Source organism: Artibeus jamaicensis, unplaced genomic scaffold (assembly GCF_021234435.1).
Source record: "Artibeus jamaicensis isolate MK-2021 breed Jamaican fruit bat unplaced genomic scaffold, CSHL_Jam_final scaffold_1689, whole genome shotgun sequence".
In the NCBI taxonomy this organism is placed as follows: domain Eukaryota; kingdom Metazoa; phylum Chordata; class Mammalia; order Chiroptera; family Phyllostomidae; genus Artibeus; species Artibeus jamaicensis.
The window spans coordinates 4,451,689-4,469,320 of NW_026522029.1; the positions used below are offsets into that span (position 1 = coordinate 4,451,689).

A 17,632-nucleotide genomic window follows, 5' to 3' on the forward strand; every position below is an offset into this window, starting at 1 on the left:
CCGGGTGTAGAAAATCACGTGAATGGTGTGACATTCCCTGCTCTCAGGGAACTTAGAATTTAGTGGTATATTTGGCCTTGGCTTATGTGATATTTAATGCCTAAAATACTCAGCTGTTTTCTTTCTCTTAAAAATATGTCTGTTTTTCCAAATTAATCTCAAATTCTACCTTTTATTATAAAAGCCTTTTTTGACTTTGCTCACCATGTTGCTTCGATGCCCATGCAGTGGTGATTAAACAGTACATAACAGTATTTCTAGTATGTGACATAATTGGTACCCATTTATTAGTTGAGCAAATTAATTTTTGACATTTTATCCTATATTCTGCTTTTTCTCAGCAAGTGTGTAAACTCCCCTAATGGTGTGAATTTCTTTTAGATTTTCCATGATACTTAACACAGTAGCCGTTGTTTATAAAGTAGCCAGCTGTTTATAAAAACTTTGTACTGAATATCAGTATTATACTGTGTAACCTAGAGCTTGAAGGGGGTGTCAGCAGTGACTAAAATTTCTGATTTTGAGCATGCTAAAGGAGGCATCCACTAGCATGTGAGAGATTGCTCACATAACATCAAATGAATATGCTTCCAGTTCCCTGTATTACTTACGTGACAAATGATTCTAAGTTAATGAAATGCGTTTCTCTCTTTGCATCCTCTGTCTGATTCTTTCATGGAAGTTATACTTAATTAATGTCTTCATTTTTTATCTCTAGTATGAAGTGTAACAGAACAGACTTTACCACCTGAAACTGCTGCTTCAAGTTCAGATCAGGCAAAGAACAAGCCTTGAAACAACCAACAAGACCAAAGAAGAGTACACTCAAGTTGAAGACACAACACTTGATCTGAAACAAGAAGTTTGTGCCTACTCAACAGCTTTGAAAGAGCACTTCCCAACGCTGCTAGTAGTCTTTGCTTTCTTCAGTGCTGTACTGTGAGATTGCCCGGTGCAGCAGCAGTCGTATTCTTCAGTAGCTTGATAGATCATTTTCTCTCGCTCTTTTTTTTTTTTTTTTTTTAATACTAGCAACTTTCATCCTTTGAAACGTGTGCTGAAAAAGAATACTCAGCAAATACTACTGAAAGTGCAATATTTGATTATCACTGCGAGGTAGGTTTGTAGTTTCCTGTTGGCAACGATCAGTTTATAATTCTGGGTTTCCTAATTATTTGGTCAGATACAAGATGTTTTCAATTGGTTCTTTTCTAAAAGTCTTATGGAAACTATATTCTCAGCTATTTTGTCTGAAAATCTAGATTTTATTTAATATCAACCCTAGATTATTTTATTGAATTTGTTGTCTTTTGTTCTATCAATGGGGGCAATATTTATGGCCTTCACTGAAATTGTTCACATAAGATTGGATTTATTAGCATTGATTTATTGGTCTCTTAGAAAAACTCCATCTGTACTATTTAGAGGTTAGGATTTCAGATTGGAATGCCCACTGTAGTCTTTGATGGGGGGGGGGGGTTGTAGCCGAGGATAAAGCCTACAGAGAAGGGACGTTTGAGGGTGAGCGGTACTTCCTTCAGAGGTAGAGTTTGGAAGGTAACAGTGGAGTCATAGAAGTGAAAACACATGTGACTGGAGTGGAGAATACAGTTTTGTGAGGTGGGGGGCAGGTTCTAAAGGGCCCACTGTATTTGACTTTATTCTGTAGGAACATTGCCGGATGTTTTTAAGTAAGAGTTTAATGGATTTTGTATTTCAGAATTGACGTAGCTTAAGATTTTAAAATAACACATTCAGAAGTACATCTTCAAAGAGAAATGGTACCACTTTTAAGAGTTGGGCTGAGGATGGAAAGACATGTTAAGAGCAATGGCTAGAGTTTAATAAGAAAGGTAAATGCTAGGGTATAGTCAGTGAGGTAGATACAAGGTGTTTTAATGGTAGAAGTGATAGGACTTGGTGACCAATTGCATGTGAAGATAAGCCTGGAGAGAATTGACTTACCCTCTATCCAGTTGTCCAGCTAGAAACTTGTTTGTAAAAATGGCAGAGTTTAGCTGGAGGTTTCCTGAAATTGAAATAGGTTGTGCAAATTTATTGTTCATTAGCTAGTAATCCTAAATTGAGAAAATATAACAGTATGCAATATTAAACAATGGAAATTTTCAGAATTTAGAAATATAAAAAGCAATTTTTCTTCTTAATCTTTAGCTTCTTAGTTTTCTAAAGTGGATGGAAATAAAGGTTTGGAATTCCAAAAGGAGTTACCAGTTTATAGTAATAGAGGATGAAGTGCCAAAGAAGAGAATGTATATTTACCTCTTCATCTGGTTTTTTAAAAATCAATTTAGACTGACTAGTAAGATAATGCAAATTAAATGGCATTTTATCTTTATTCAAAAGGGTAAAAAAGATAACAAGGTTTCTACTTCATTTCATTGATGTGAGTTGTAGAAATGGATTTAAAGTGGAAGTGCTTTCTGTTTAGCCTAATCCTTGTATTCTGAATATTAGTTTGCTGCGTAAGTTTACCTCTTAACAATGCAGAAACTTTCCACCCTCACCAGAAATATATTTGGATACTTCATAGTATCATGAATTAATATCTGAGGGATGATAAACATATATGTTTTATTGCTGATCATGTAAGTCTGTATCATAGTCTTGATCTTGGCACACTAGTCAGATCTCATTAGGTAGTCATTAATTTCACAATGTAGACGTTAAAGAACTACTACAAGGATTCAGAGTGTCAGCTTCCATACTCTTTGCCCATGCTTGCCATGTTAGCATTCCCTTCTGTCTAGATTCTTCTGGGAGAATCTGTTTGTATGGGTGGTTTAGTTAAACTAGATAGCTAACTTTGTCCACTTAGTTGGGCAATTATAAACTGATATGCTGAAAGGAAGTGAGGGAGCAGAGCTTCATTGTCAACCTCTATCAGAGTTTTCCACTCTTCCCTCTCAAAACCTAGGTAATATATGTGATGTGTGGTCGGTCTGACTTAGCAATCAGCAAGGCCTCTCCTGTAAATATTTATAAAAGTTAATTTATATCTCTGGGCAAAAAAATACAGGGTCTGGCAGAAGTAAGGCCTGCTTGAGTGTGGTTGGTAGGGTAATAATATGGGTGTAATGATTTATAATTTTAATTTGAACATTTCACCTAAAATGTCATATGGTGGGCTTGAGTGTGATGTTGTTAGGTTACAGAACTTCATGCTCATGATTTTGTAATGAAGAGGGGCATTATTTGTGCCGGACCCTGTGTGTGTGTGTGTGTGTGTGTGTGTGTGTGTCTGTGTCTGTGTGTGTGTGTCTGTGTGTGTCTCTCTCTCTCTCTGTCTATATTCCCCACCCCCACCGCTCTTTGGCTTATGCTGTGTGTACCCTACTTTAAGGAGACAAATGATTGAGAATATTGGATTCTGTGTAAAGTTGTGGGATGTCGAGAAGAAATTGGACTGAGTTGTCAGTGTAGCAACCACTAGAGAATCTATTTAGCATTTTAAAAATAGATTAGGGAATGTGTAAAAGCTTTAAAAAAATACATTTCAATTTGATGCTATAATTTATTTCTTTAGTCAACAGAAATCTGATAAATATTGCTAGTGTAACTTTGTGATAAATCTGAAGATATACAGGTTGTCAGTTACATGTTAATTTGTTCTCAGTTATAAACATTGTGCTATGTTATCGCAGCTGTTTGAGATGGAGAACGTTTTTACTGTGCCATCAGATCCTCCTCCCCCTCCTGCAGCCCCTCCTTCACTTTCTTTACCTTTATCCTCATCTTCTACCTCATCCGGGACAAAAAAGCAAAAGAGGACCCCCATGTATCAGAGATCTGTAAGTCAGGGAAGCAGCCATCCCAGCTTGTTTTGCTTTGTGTTAAGAGCATGGCTTCGGAGGGCCAGTTTGGTTGAAATACCCTGCAGACTCACTTTCTAACTTTCCTAAGCATTTCCTTCACCTTGAATCTTGAATATAAGTTTAGTAGTACAGGGCCTTCCTCCTCAAAGTGTATTCAAGAATCAAAAGCATTGGTATCACTTTGGGAGCTTGTTAGAAGGGGAGAATCTCAAAATACCCACTGAATCAGATTTTGTATTTTAACCAGATCACTACATCTCCAAGTAACTTAAGTTTGAGAAACCAGTAGGTTAGAGTCCAGATTGTAGACATAGGCCTTCTTGGTTTGACTACTCTTACCATTTGACTTTGGCAAGTCATTTAGCCTCTCTGTGTCTGTTTCCTCATTGTTAAAATGGGGGTAATATTTCTCGTGGGCTTTTGTAAAAATTGAAAGAGTTAATGTGTATCAAATAGAACAATATTTAGTGTGAAATATCAAGAATTTAACCACCTACGGGTGTGAACTTTGGTTTGCATGATTTGGCCATCCCACACACTGAAGTATTTATAGTTGGCTTTATCTTTCTAGAAATTTGGTGATTTTTTCCTAATGAAAAATATTTTTATTAGTAGTGTTCAACTTTATACTTAAAGGAAAATGCTTACAAACTAAATTTTCAATGAAAGGGCTTAAAACTAGTTGTAAAGCTGTAGATATATTGCAGCCATAGTAAGTGAAATACAGAACTAAGTTTTGCTATGGATTCTGTCCTATTTTAAGATTCACTTAGTATTTTTATGGCTAAATGAAATACCCAATGTGAGGACAGTATTTAATGATCTAAAGAGGTTTTGTTTCATCTAAATAGTTCTTCTTTTCACTAAGGAATGTTACCTTTGCTTTATCTGATCATAAACAAAAAAGCATAAACAAAAAAGCATTTAGAGATTTTTATCAGTGTCAGAAAAAGGTGAAGACTTCTTAAAAGTACCTGTCAAGTCATTGAACATTTTTAGAATCGAAGAGTTATTTTCTTGGAATTTTATGTTAGAAAACTCTTGTTTTCTAACTCACTATTTTGGGTTGGATTCCCTTAAAGGATCTAAGCATGCGTTATTCTGATAGTTTTTAGTTTGAAATAAATATTGCATATAAAGTTTGTTGTTTAATCACTACTAACTTACTGTCTTTAAGATGCATGGCTTACCAAATAATATTAAAGTTAAAGTTAGTATTTACTTATGTGATTGGTTTATCTTATTATTAGCTTCTGGAAATTCTGTTTGTCTTGTAAGCAAAAATCCTACCATAAATTGGGGTGATTTCCCAAAGTAGCTCAAATATTTGCTCTGAAATGTTTTATTAGCTAAATTAACATTTCAACAATAAAAGCCCATAGTCATCTTCCATTTACCTATTTTACCTTTTTCTTTGCTTTTTTATAATATAGTAAAAACTTAATGATTTGTTCATCAGACCTATGCTGTGGAGATAATGTACAGACCTGTATGTATTGCATTCTTTTTCTTTTTAAAACAGATGAGCTTTGATCCAAACCTTCTCCACAACAATGGACACAATGGGTACCCCAATGGTACTTCAGCAGCACTGCGTGAAACTGGGGTTATCGAAAAACTGCTAACCTCTTACGGATTTATTCAGTGTTCAGAACGTCAAGCTAGACTTTTCTTCCACTGTTCACAGTATAATGGCAACCTGCAGGACTTAAAAGTAGGAGGTAAAATCTGATTCTCCTTTATAAAATTAATCACAAATTTCTCTTCCATATATATTAGTTTTGGTCTTTTAATTCTACCAAGTACTACAGTATGTCTATAAAAAACTAGCAGACTAGCAGAATTTTGACTTCTTGGTAGTATTGTCTTTTGGGGGGATAAAAGATTAACTGATTAAAAAATGACAAATATTTTTGAATAAATACTTGGAAGATTTGACAGTTATGCCCCCAATAATGACTCATTATACTGTATTCAGTTTTGAGCCCATGAAAATACTAAACTTTTGTAATGTTAGTTTTGATTATTTTACTAGATATGATTTTGGTAGTACCTGAAAAAATATCTCTTGTAGTGTCACCACTTGCACTAGATGAAAATTCACCTTGACTAGCACCATAGAAGCCAGTTTTACGTGGGAAAATCTACGGCTTATTAAAGGACTGAAGTTACCGGGTATCAGTGTGTGTTTTTGTAAATATCTTGGGGACGGTCAGAACCGTGGTCAACATGAGATTTGGTGTGTATCACGTACTCTAAGCCCGATGAGAGTGTTATTTTGGTGAATTCTCATTTTACACATGAGGTACAGAAGGGTTTAAAAAACTTGCCAAAGGTCATGATTGTTATATTGCCTTATTTGCATTATGTGTTTATGCCACGAAAACTAAGACACAGCTTAGTCTGAAGCAGTGGTTTTGAAGCATTAGTGCATATCTGGAAGGTTTGCTAAAACATAGAGTGCTGTGCTTCGTGCCCAGAGTTTGTCTTTGAGCGGGTCCGCAGTGGGGCCCAGGAATTTGTCTCTCTGCTGAGCTTCCAGGTGACGCTGCTGCTGGTCCAGGAGCCACACTTTGGGGAGTCACTGGTGTAAGGCAGCTCGAGTGCTACATGAAGTTTAACTTGAAAGTCAGAGACGATTTTACCAAAATGAGTACAACAAACACAGCACTTTATTTATTTTAGATGATGTTGAATTCGAAGTATCATCTGACCGGAGGACTGGGAAGCCCATTGCTATTAAACTGGTGAAGATAAAACAAGACATTGTCCCTGAAGAACGAATGAATGGACAAGTTAGTGCCTTTGATGTTTTATGTTTTCTTCGGGCCCTGCATTTGCATATCTTTCACATTAGAAAAGGAAGATTCTCCCCATCTCCTCAGCTTGTACGAAAGAGAACTACAATATATAAAAATTACTATTTTAAAATTATATCAGAAGCACTGGCATTTCTTGACCTGAAATAAAAATACGGTCGAGACTCAATTTGAGTTTTTACAAATAACCCAGAGTTTACACTTACAGTCAACTTATGCACTGTAAGTGTGAAACTTGGCAGCATGGCATCCTCTTGTGGATCATACTAAAGTGCATCTCTGTGTATAGTATAGAGGATATTAAAATTCATTTTATATTGCACAGTGCTGCTCCTGAAATGATTAGCAATGGAAATTTTTTTTTTTTTGACTGGTAGGTTGTGTGCGCTGTTCCTCACACCTTAGAGAGTAAATCTCCAGCTGCCCCGGGTCAGAGTCCAACAGGGAGTGTATGCTACGAACGTAATGGGGTAAACTTGTGTATTTTTCTTAAACCTTTGCCTGATCCACTATGTGATCTATAAGCGTACTTTAAAATTCAAAATAGAAAACGTAAGCTGCAGTTGATAAAAATCAATTTTAAATTTGGTTTCTAAGGCTTCGAGTGCAGCATAATCAAAAAATTAAAACCAAAATCTATAGGACTTCCAAGTGTCTTAGCTTGCCCAAGTGTGACCTTAGTTAGAACATTAAGGTAAAATGCTCCTTTTTTAACTCACTTTTTGGGGGGTTGTGGGAGGAGACTTTTTTCCTGGTTCCTCTTAAGCACTAACTCCGGCTTTTTTGTTTGGAATGCCTTATATGAAAATTGGTTTTGAAATGTAACTACAGTCTTTGGGCAAATGCTTCCACGTGTGTAAGCTTTTTGAAGTTGGATTGCTGCTCAGCTGTGGACTCGCAGAAGTCATCAGCATCATGGAGGGGAGTGTGTGTTCACATAATAAAACAGTGTGCTTCTTACAAAGCATCTAATTTTAAGAAATTTGGCTTAAAATGCCAGTTTAAGAGGTATTTAACAAAGTAAGTCACAGTACACAGTAAACGTGCATCCTGCCCATATAATAACAATAACTCATTAATTCACAGGAAGTGTTTTATCTGACTTACACCCCTGAAGATGTGGAAGGGAACGTTCAGCTGGAAACCGGAGATAAAATAAACTTTGTAATTGATAACAATAAACAGTAAGTTTTTCCACCTAGGTGATTTTCTTTTTTACAGTATGAAATTTGAAGGGAGTTAAAAATGTAGCTTTTAAGTCTGGATAATTTTTATGGCCTTTCAAACTTTTCATTAATCAGCTAATCATTTGAGGGCCTATTCCATGGTGGGCATTGTACAGGGCGTCAGAAATCGGAAGATAATTACAGCAGCTAATTCAAAGGGCTAGCTGTTCCGGAGGTCAGTGGAGGCTTTGCAAAAGCAGCACTGTTGTGAGTTGAGGGAAGGGTGTCAGGGAGAAAAAGAGCATCCGGGTAGAGGAAATAATTTGAGGAAAATACTTGGAGTTGATTGAAGTGACTGGATCCTAGGAAGGTGAAGCCTAAGCACTATCCCATAATCAGAAGTCTTTGAATGGTTCTAAGTATGTTAGCTTTGGATTGTTGGAAGTAGTAGAGATGGTAAACTTTTGGAGAGTAGGAATATCCTAGACCAGAGGCAGTTAAATGAGTTCATATGAAAGGTGAGGGGTCAGTACAGAAAGGTCAGGGGTGGTCCAGTGGAAAAGTCAGGTCACCTTGAGGAAATAAAGTCATCAAGCACTGTAATTGATTCAACAGGAGTGTGTATTAGAATTAAGGGAGGAAATGCCCCAAGTGCCATTTTTCTGGCTTGGGACAGATGACGATAGCATTAACTGAACTAAGGATATACAGCAGAGGAAATATTAAGGTAAGGGTGGGAGAAGAATTTTACTTATTCTGGCATTTAGAATTCGAGGTGTCTGTCGGTATTTCTGGATGAAGATACTGAATATGCAGTTACACATACAGGTCTGAGACAAGCTAGTAATGGGCAGGAAATAGAGCCATCAGTTTCCACAGCATAAACAGTTAAGGAAAGTGTAGTTAAGAAAGCCTAGGGATGTTTATTTTTATTTTGGGGTGGGCAAGATGGAAGATAACAAGTACAGAAGGAAGTTAAAAATGGGAAGTGGAGAAAGTGCTAGAAAGGCACTTTATAATGGCAAAAGCCTCAAGAGCATGTGCAGAATTATTAGCCTTGAACATGGCCTCTTGTAAGACTAGAAGGAATTAGATTGAGTTGAAGGGATGGATATTACAAATTTTTATCTGAATATCTCAGTTTAATCTCAACTAGGAATCTAGGGGATAGGGCTTGAGTTTGAGGAGGGAGCCAATGAAAGGGCTTTGCTTAACCTTTTTTAAGTTCTTATGTGTGCCAAGCGCTGTTAATCCTCAGAACCTCGCCCAGTAAGTTTCTTCATTTGTAAAATGAAGTATGTTCTCATAAAGTAACTTTCCTACAATTTTTTTAAAGATTTTATTTACTTTTAGAGAGAGGAAGAGAGACATCCATCGGTTGCCTCACACTCCCCCAACTCTGGGGACCTGGCCTGCATCGCTGGCATGTGCCCTGACCAGGAATCAAACCAATGACTTTTTGGTTCACAGTGGGGCACTCAATCCACTGAGCCATACCAGGCAGGGCAACTTGCCTAAAATTTTAAATAGCAGTTATTTAAATCCAATCTGACTCTAAAGCCTGTAGTAAATTGCAAAGGCATGTGAGATTTTTTTCAGTGTCTTTGTTAGTCTGCTCAATTTTTGAAATAAGCACAATTGGGTTACAGTTTGTTCATGGAGAATTAGGGAGGTACTTGCTTGGTCTGCAACTCTTAAGAGAACTACATCAAATAAATATATTGCATCTTATATAGTCTGCCAACTTTAAAACAAAATCAAATTTACATTGCTACTGCTCAAAGATGGGGACAGTATAGCAACATACAGTGTATCCAACTGGTTTCAATGAAGGTGAATCATTTTTTAAAGGACAGTGAATTTTTCCTGTAATTATTATATTTACTTATATTTGTTTTATGGCTGCTTAATCAGAAAAAAATTGATAGGATAGTTACTATTGGGTTGGCCAAAAAGCTGTTTGTTTTTTTCTATAAGATGGCACTAGTAGCACTTAGTTGTCGATAACTTCATTCAAAACAATTTTGTTACTATAACAACTCATCGTTGTGCATTTTTTAAATCAAAATTGGTGATTTTATTTATTTTTTTTAATTGTTGTTCAGGTACAGTTTTCTGCCCTTTATCTCCAGCCCTCCCCACCTCCCTCCCGTCTCCACCCCCCCCCTTTGTTATTGTCTCTGTGTCCTTTATACTAGTTCCTTCAAACACTTCCCCCCTTCCCTGAAATTCCCTCCCCTCTGGTCACTGTCAGCCAAATTAGTGAATTCTTGTACAGCCATTTTAATATTGAAGATGGAAGAAAACACACAATGTTTTTGGTATATTATGCTTTATTTTTCCAAGAAAGGTAAAAATGCAACTGAAACACAAAGATTTGCGCAGTATATAGAGAAGGTGCTGGGACTGATTACATGTGTCCAAAGTGCTTTTGTGAAGTTACATGCTAGAGATTTCTTGCTGAATGATGCTTCTTGGTCGAGTAGACCAGTTGAACTTGACAGGGATCAAATAGAGACATTATTTAAGAATGTTTCATGTTATATCACATGGGAGATAGCTGACACACTCAGAATACCCAAATCAGCAAAGTTATTTGTGAAAATGAACAATGTGGTTTTTAATTTATGGAAAAAATTAAACAGACTTCTTGGCCAACCTAGTAATTCAGTAACTGCAAACAGGGATCATCTCTTATTCATCTTCATCTCTCACTCATCTTTACCTTCACCTGAAGCACATAGTGCCTACTCAAATGCTTGTTTAATGAATGACCCTCCCAAAACAAACATTCCTTACCTTTAATTGCATGCAGTTTGTGCCTTTATTTCTTTTGTTTTAATAGAAAAGCAGAATAGAACATCATGTGCTTATGGTGTTATTTTAACAGTCCAAGGGGAAAATGATCTATATATGCACTCGTTTAGAAAGCTAGGGATTTTGAGCAAAAGTTTCTTGTATATGAAGCCATACGAAAAGGGTCATGTGTCATAAACCTTATGTTTACTTGTAGTGATAGAACTGTTAAGGCCTCAGGAAACTAGCTCATTGTTTCTCAAGACTCATCATATCTAACCAATACATTTGTCACCCCTCTTTGATTCCCCTCCCACCCCCTCGCAATCACTCCTTTCTAGTACTGGTGCTGTAAGTGCTCGAAACATTATGCTGGTGAAAAAGAAACCAGCCCGCTGTCAGGGAGTCGTTTGTGCCTTGAAGGTAAGTGGTATCAAATTTGAGGAACTTGAGTTTCTTCTTTGACTTTTAAGTCTTATACTTCAAACCTAAGCCTTTTGTTTTTCTTCATGTTTCCTTTAAAAATGTTTTACTGTTAACCTTAAAATTTATCCTCTAAAATTCTTTGGTTACTTTATGTTTGTTTGTTTGTTTGTTTTTAAGATTTTATTTATTTCTTTTTAGAGAGGGGAAGGGAGGGAGATATAGAGGGAGAGAAAAGAGAAACATCAGTGTGTGAGAAATACATTCATCGGTTGCCTGTCCCACTTCCAGCTGGGGACCTTACCCACAACCCAGGCCTGTACCCTGGCTGGGAATTGAACCAGCGACATTCAGCTCATGAGCTGGCACTTAGTCCACAGAGCACACAAGCCAGTGCTGATTCATTATGTTCTTTAAAATGGTCTGCTTAATTGAGAATATTAGACTTTACCAAGTATATTGTTTCCATGGCAATATAATTTTTTTGGTCATCAGCTTATACTTCTTGGGCAGTATACTTGTTTTGAAAGTCTTAATTGATTGTAAATTGTCATCATATATATGCTTAATGGTATATAATATTTGTATTTTTGGTTTTTGTTTGGCTTTAGGAGGCATTTGGCTTTATTGAAAGAGGTGATGTTGTAAAAGAGATATTCTTTCACTATAGTGAATTTAAAGGTGACTTAGACACCTTACAGCCTGGAGATGACGTGGAATTCACAATCAAGGACAGAAATGTAAGATAATTAACTAATTTCATCTTCGACCTTCTTTTGAGATCAGCAGTAAATTAGGAAACACTTAAAATTACAACCCTCACTCCACTCGCTTTTGATTCAGGGTAAAGAGGTTGCAACAGACGTCAGACTACTGCCTCAAGGAACAGTCATTTTTGAAGATATCAGCATTGAATATTTTGAAGGAACTGTAACCAAAGTTATCCCCAAAGTACCCAGTAAAAACCAGGTAAGTGTTATTTTTCTAGAGAGTCTTCTTTGCCTTACCAGTAACAGAAATGTTACTCTATTCAGTGAATGTAATTATATGGTAGTAGAACAATGAAATACTTTATATGTATACTTAAACTAAATGAGAAACCATTGATTGGTTTATCTGTGAACATGGTTTGTTGTTTTGTTGTTTTATTGGTCAATAAGGGAAAGGGGGCAAAGAAATGCTTGCTAAGTTGGAAAAACTATAGTTCAGGGGTCCATCTGTTCCCACTACCTCCGCACTGTGAGTTTGTTTCTTTTGTGGGGAAATGAGGTGATAAGACTGGGAGCAATTAAAGCTAAGGATATATGAAATGTAAAAGACTAAAATCTTTGCCCTTAAATAAAACCTCTTAGTATCATAGTGCAGGATCTTAACTGCCCTCTTAGGATTTTATGGTTGTATCATATGACCATAGAACACAAAGCTTTCAAAGTGGACTTAGGTTGTCAACCCCTTTTTTCCCTTTAGGGAGCTGTCTGTTAAAAATAACCTGGGTTTGCTGTGTGTTCTTCTTGTTTGACGTAGCACTAGAAGGATGGGAAATCTCCAGCTAAAATAGTTTTTCCTTCTCATCAGAATGACCCATTGCCAGGACGCATTAAAGTTGACTTTATGATTCCTAAAGAACTTCCCTTTGGAGACAAAGATACAAAATCCAAGGTGACCCTGTTGGAAGGCGATCGTGTTAGGTTTAATATTTCAACAGACCGACGTGACAAATTAGAACGAGCAACCAACATAGAAGTTCTACCAAGTACATTTCAGTTCACTAATGAGGCCAGAGAAATGGTAAGTGTTAGCTATTATTAGATGAGTATCCAGTGCGGGGAGGAATATTACATTCAAATTTATAAATACTATATTGAAAATTCTTTAAGTTGATGATATTGCATAGTTAGTTACCTTGTTAAGTTAATTCAGAACACAGTGTGAGTCAGTCTGGATTTGACTTCTGGCTCTGTCACTTAGCTTGACATAGATGTGAAAAAATTTTGGAGTGGAAATTTGGACAGGATGATTTCTAAGGTCTTTTGAAAGTCTGATTATCTGGCCCTTAAATTCAAGTTTGTCATTTAGAAAGTAGATTTTCCCAAACTTTTTGTAAGATGTTCAGTGAACAGTAGATTAAACAAAATCAGGTAGGTTTGTTTCTTCTGTTTTTGCAGCAGGATTTTGAAAATTCTTTTAGTGCATATATTGTTTTGTACAAGCTCCATTTTCATGAATTAACTTTCTCAAATGTAACTTATATTAGTTCTGTTTGGGGTAATAACATCTATAGTATATTTCAGTGGAATTAGAAACATTCAATGAAAATTGAAGATTCTTGGGACTTTTTTAACCTTTACCTTTAGAGAACTGATCTTGTTTGACACTTGCAATGTGCTTTTAACTAAAGCTGGAGATCTAAATGTATGGGGTTTTTGTTTTTTGGTTTTGTTTTGTTTTTAAGTTTCTCAAGCAGATTTTGTTTCACTTTACAGTATGAAATACATTATTGAGTAGTTTAGCTAACATCAGGGTTTAGCAAGGATTAAATGACAGAATATTTTGGCTGTGTTCAAAGCTGGTTATAGAATGATCTCTGTAATATGTAAAAGTATGCATATGTAAACCATTGGTAGATACATAATAATTGTGCTTCAGTATACATTTGAGCGCCATTTCTTCTGGATGCAATGCCCTCACAGAGCTGATAATTTAGTGAAAAAGGAAAAAAAGAGGAAAGGATTTTTTATATTTTAGTCTTCAGACCTAAACTTTAAGTCCTTCCTGTCCCTAAACCCATAAAATATTTGAGGTGCAGAACAGAGAGTTGCCTTCAGTTGACTTTTGAAGCTCTTGAAGTATGGGCCTGTAGATTTTTAAAGCTTCTGGAAGTTACGTTGTCATTAAGGTTGGACTGTGTTTGTAATTCTGTTTTCTGCCACTTGTAGCTGTGTGCTTTAGACAGGTTGTTTAGCCTCTGTCAGCCTTGTTTTCCTCATCTTGCAAAAACATGGTAATACTGCTAAATTTAACAGAATTGAGAGTTTAAATGGACTACATTGTATGCATTTGTTTACATTCAAATACAACTTTTTCTAGTGCATATTGGCCAAGGAGAGTAGCATCTGGTGAGTTTCAGTTGCTTAGAAGTTTATTTACAACGAATTTGTAATTAAATGGAAAAATTACAATGTGGAAACAGGATTTGGGTCATTAATACAGAGAATTCCTAATAATTTAAATTGATCATGTTTGGACGCTTGACTGTTGTTTTGAAAAGCTTCACAGCCAGTGAAAATATTATTTGGGTTTCAGGGTGTAATTGCTGCCATGAGAGATGGTTTTGGTTTCATCAAGTGCGTGGATCGTGATGCTCGAATGTTCTTCCACTATAGTGAAATTCTGGATGGGAACCAGCTCCATATTGCCGATGAAGTAGAGTTTACTGTGGTTCCTGTGAGTAGTTTTTGAGAAAAGAAGGGGGGAGTTTTTTGGATGCTTCCTTTTTCAGTTTAAGTTACTTTTGTTTATCATTTGTAGGATATGCTCTCTGCCCAAAGAAATCATGCTATTAGGATTAAAAAACTTCCCAAGGGCACGGTTTCATTTCATTCCCATTCAGATCATCGTTTTCTGGGCACTGTAGAAAAAGAAGCCACTTTTCCCAATCCCAAAACCACTAGCCCAAATAAAGGCAAAGAAAAGGTAAGTTTTACATGATCCAAATGACTTTTGTCGCTCTTCATTCCTCTTCTGCCTAAAGGCATCCACTGTCCACAATAATAGACAGTAATGGAGTGTTCTCTCTGTCAGAATTCCCTGTAATACTAACAGTGAACTAATCTAAGGCAAGGTTTTTTAACCTCAACATTATAGAAGTTTAGAACTGGATAGTTGTTGTGGGGGTGGGGCTGTTCTGTGTATTGTGGGGTGTTTAGCGCAGCCTGTGTTTAACTCACTAGAGGCCTTTCTTTTCGTCCTGCGTGACAGCCCAGAGGATCTCCAGACACTGACAAACATCTGAAAGTAACCCCTTGCTAGGAGCTGCTTGTATAAAATATCTTTCTTTCAAACAGTTTAAAACTTTTAAATTTGGGTGGATTTACTTCACACATTTGAACTTCATTTATTGAAAAAAATCCACTGAACAGGAAATATAAACAGTCTAAAATGAAGGCTTCTGCTATTCAGTAAATAAATCGAGAAAAAAATCGAGACTTGTATAGAAACAAGTAATTCATATAAAATATTTCACTGGTGAAATTCTAAATTGGCAGAATCTGGGATGGTTGCACTATGGCATTGGCATTTAATGGGTGGAAGTAAATGAGAAAAGGACATTCTTCACAGGGTGGAGGTGCAAAGGGAAAAAATTCAGGGTTTCTTTAGACAGGAAGAAGGGTACTTTTTCTTTGGGAGTGGGTAGGGGTAGGGGAAATAAGGATGAAGAATCAGGAGACAGATGAGAAGGTGTTAATTGCTACTCTAAAGAACTGAGACCTTGTTCTGTACTCAGATATTTCCGCTGGAGAGTGACATCCGTGTGCAGTTCAGGAAGATCATGGCAATAGTATGAACCCTAGATGGGGTGGAGAAAGACAAAGGATAGAAGAGGCTTATAGGAAATTAAACGGTTTAGGTAGTCCTTGAACTGTAGACTAGGAGGTCATGGATATAGACAAGAAGTACATTAGAAAGACACTGGAAAGTAACATGATTCTAGAAATAACTGCTTAGGAGCCAGAAGGAGCAGGGGCAGCATCTTGATTACCATATATTTTGTTTCTTGGGAAGCCCCTTTACCCCTGCTTCATTTTTTAAACTAAAAAAAAAATGTGCCCTGTTTTGTTTTTAAAAGCCTTCACAGTGCCTAGTCCATGGTAGGAATTTCACAAGTGGCAGATGGTGCTATTAATAATAATAAAAATAAAGTTCAGTGGGCCTTGCTTTTAACAGCTCTTACCTTTCAGAATACCCTCCTTCCCAAATGTCTCTGGCAACACTGGCTTGATCAAGACAGTTTCTGAGTGAGGCTTTTCTTGGCTTTTCACTTTCTTATTAGGCCAGTGCTATATCCTAGCAAGTCTTTTCTGTCACTGTCCTCATTACAGTGTATTTTACACTTGACTGTTTTACAAATCTGTCTCCTTTGGTAGACTGGGCTTTTTGCCAGCAGGGATTGTCTTATCTCTATTTCATGTACTTGGTGTTTGCTGTGTGGTCACATGTTGACTGGATGTTGAAGTTAAGGGGTAGAAAGAGAGCAAACATGAATGCTGAGATCGTGACTTTGGTTAACTGGCAAAAGAACCGATGTCATTGGAGACAGACCTGAGTTCACTGCCATCACTTCACTTAACCCAAGTTGGATCCTTTCTTAGCCTCACTTCTGGTATTTGACTATGACTTAAGTGTGACAATGAAAACATTGGCGTGTCGTAGCTTGATCACCTACCTGAATATCAAGTGCTCTGAACAGTGCTAGATCCTGTACCAAATAAAATTCTGTACCAGTGCATTGGTAGGTGTATGGAAACATATACAAAACACTGAGTGCTGTGGGAGATTCAAAGTAGATGACACAGAAACTTCCTACCTTACAGAATTTCCACCTGTTTGAAAGTACATGCCCAGTTTGATTTCTCATTGGCTGTGGGAAGTATTGAATGGGCACATAAATGCTCAGTAAGGTGTCCCTCCTTAACAGCAAAGAATGGGTTTTTAAGATTGAGGGACTCAATAACAGCACATTGAATTTGTTCTGCCCTAAAGCAAGACCACCTTTTATTCATAGGAAAAAATTGATTGCTATAAACAATCCTAGATTAGGAGATTTCTACAGCTGTACCAGTTCTTTGGCTCAAGGGTCTGTAAGAACTATAGCTGGTTTTATATTGCTCTTTTGTTGTTGTTCTTGTCTCTTTCCATTGTATTCTCTTATTTTTTTAGGAGGCTGAGGATGGTATTATTGCTTATGATGATTGTGGGGTGAAATTGACTATTGCTTTTCAAGCCAAGGATGTGGATGGATCTACTTCTCCTCAAATAGGGGATAAGGCAAGATAATTTTGCTTATTTGAGAGAGGGAGGGTTGAAGGCTGTAATCTTAATCATCAATCCTGCAAAATGGTTTCTTTAAACTTACCAAGTTTTGCTCAAAATTTTGTGTGCTTACAAGTTTTACTATATGAACAACCTCCTGTTTAAAAGCAGCTTGTTCAATTACAGCGGGGTCTAGCAAGCTCTTTGTTAAGCTTTTTGAGGAGCCAGTATTTAAGATACGCCTAAATCAGTTAGCTTAGATCAAGTTAATGTTGGTAAGAAAGTTAGAACAGCCACTAAAACATCAAAGTAAAACCACACCAGTGATTTTACATTGCTGTTCATTTTTCTCATACTCAGTGTCTGGTTTCTAAATGTCCTCCTATAGAGAAATAAGAATGTATGAGGAATTCACACTGAAGAACAAAACTTGATCCTTTGAAAAGTGTAATGGGACAGAAAAGGGTTAGTTCTGGTGAACATGTTTCATCAGAGTATTTACAAAGGATAATTGGAGTGGAAAGCATGGGCTGAGTTAAGGAGCTGGGTGTGGATGTGGCATCAT

General features: G+C 36.8%; 1 protein-coding gene across 5 annotated transcripts in view; it reads left to right on the top strand.

Moving 5' to 3' along the window:
- CSDE1 (cold shock domain containing E1) overlaps window positions 1-17,632 on the top strand; it is a 33,654-nt gene that overhangs the window by 7,171 nt on the left and 8,851 nt on the right. For 2 of the 5 annotated variants that reach the window (XM_053655882.1, XM_053655883.1), the window contains exons 2-14: window positions 719-1,116; window positions 3,663-3,809; window positions 5,356-5,554; window positions 6,519-6,628; window positions 7,030-7,122; window positions 7,739-7,836; window positions 10,956-11,037; window positions 11,649-11,777; window positions 11,881-12,006; window positions 12,613-12,825; window positions 14,341-14,481; window positions 14,566-14,730; window positions 16,975-17,082. In XM_053655882.1, the coding sequence (XP_053511857.1) occupies window positions 3,672-3,809; window positions 5,356-5,554; window positions 6,519-6,628; window positions 7,030-7,122; window positions 7,739-7,836; window positions 10,956-11,037; window positions 11,649-11,777; window positions 11,881-12,006; window positions 12,613-12,825; window positions 14,341-14,481; window positions 14,566-14,730; window positions 16,975-17,082 (1,602 nt within the window). In that variant the 5' untranslated portion in view covers window positions 719-1,116; window positions 3,663-3,671. The remainder of the gene's footprint in view (window positions 1-718; window positions 1,117-3,662; window positions 3,810-5,355; window positions 5,555-6,518; window positions 6,629-7,029; window positions 7,123-7,738; window positions 7,837-10,955; window positions 11,038-11,648; window positions 11,778-11,880; window positions 12,007-12,612; window positions 12,826-14,340; window positions 14,482-14,565; window positions 14,731-16,974; window positions 17,083-17,632) is intronic. The other 3 variants (XM_053655884.1, XM_037135073.2, XM_037135076.2) reach the window with 3 other exon arrangements.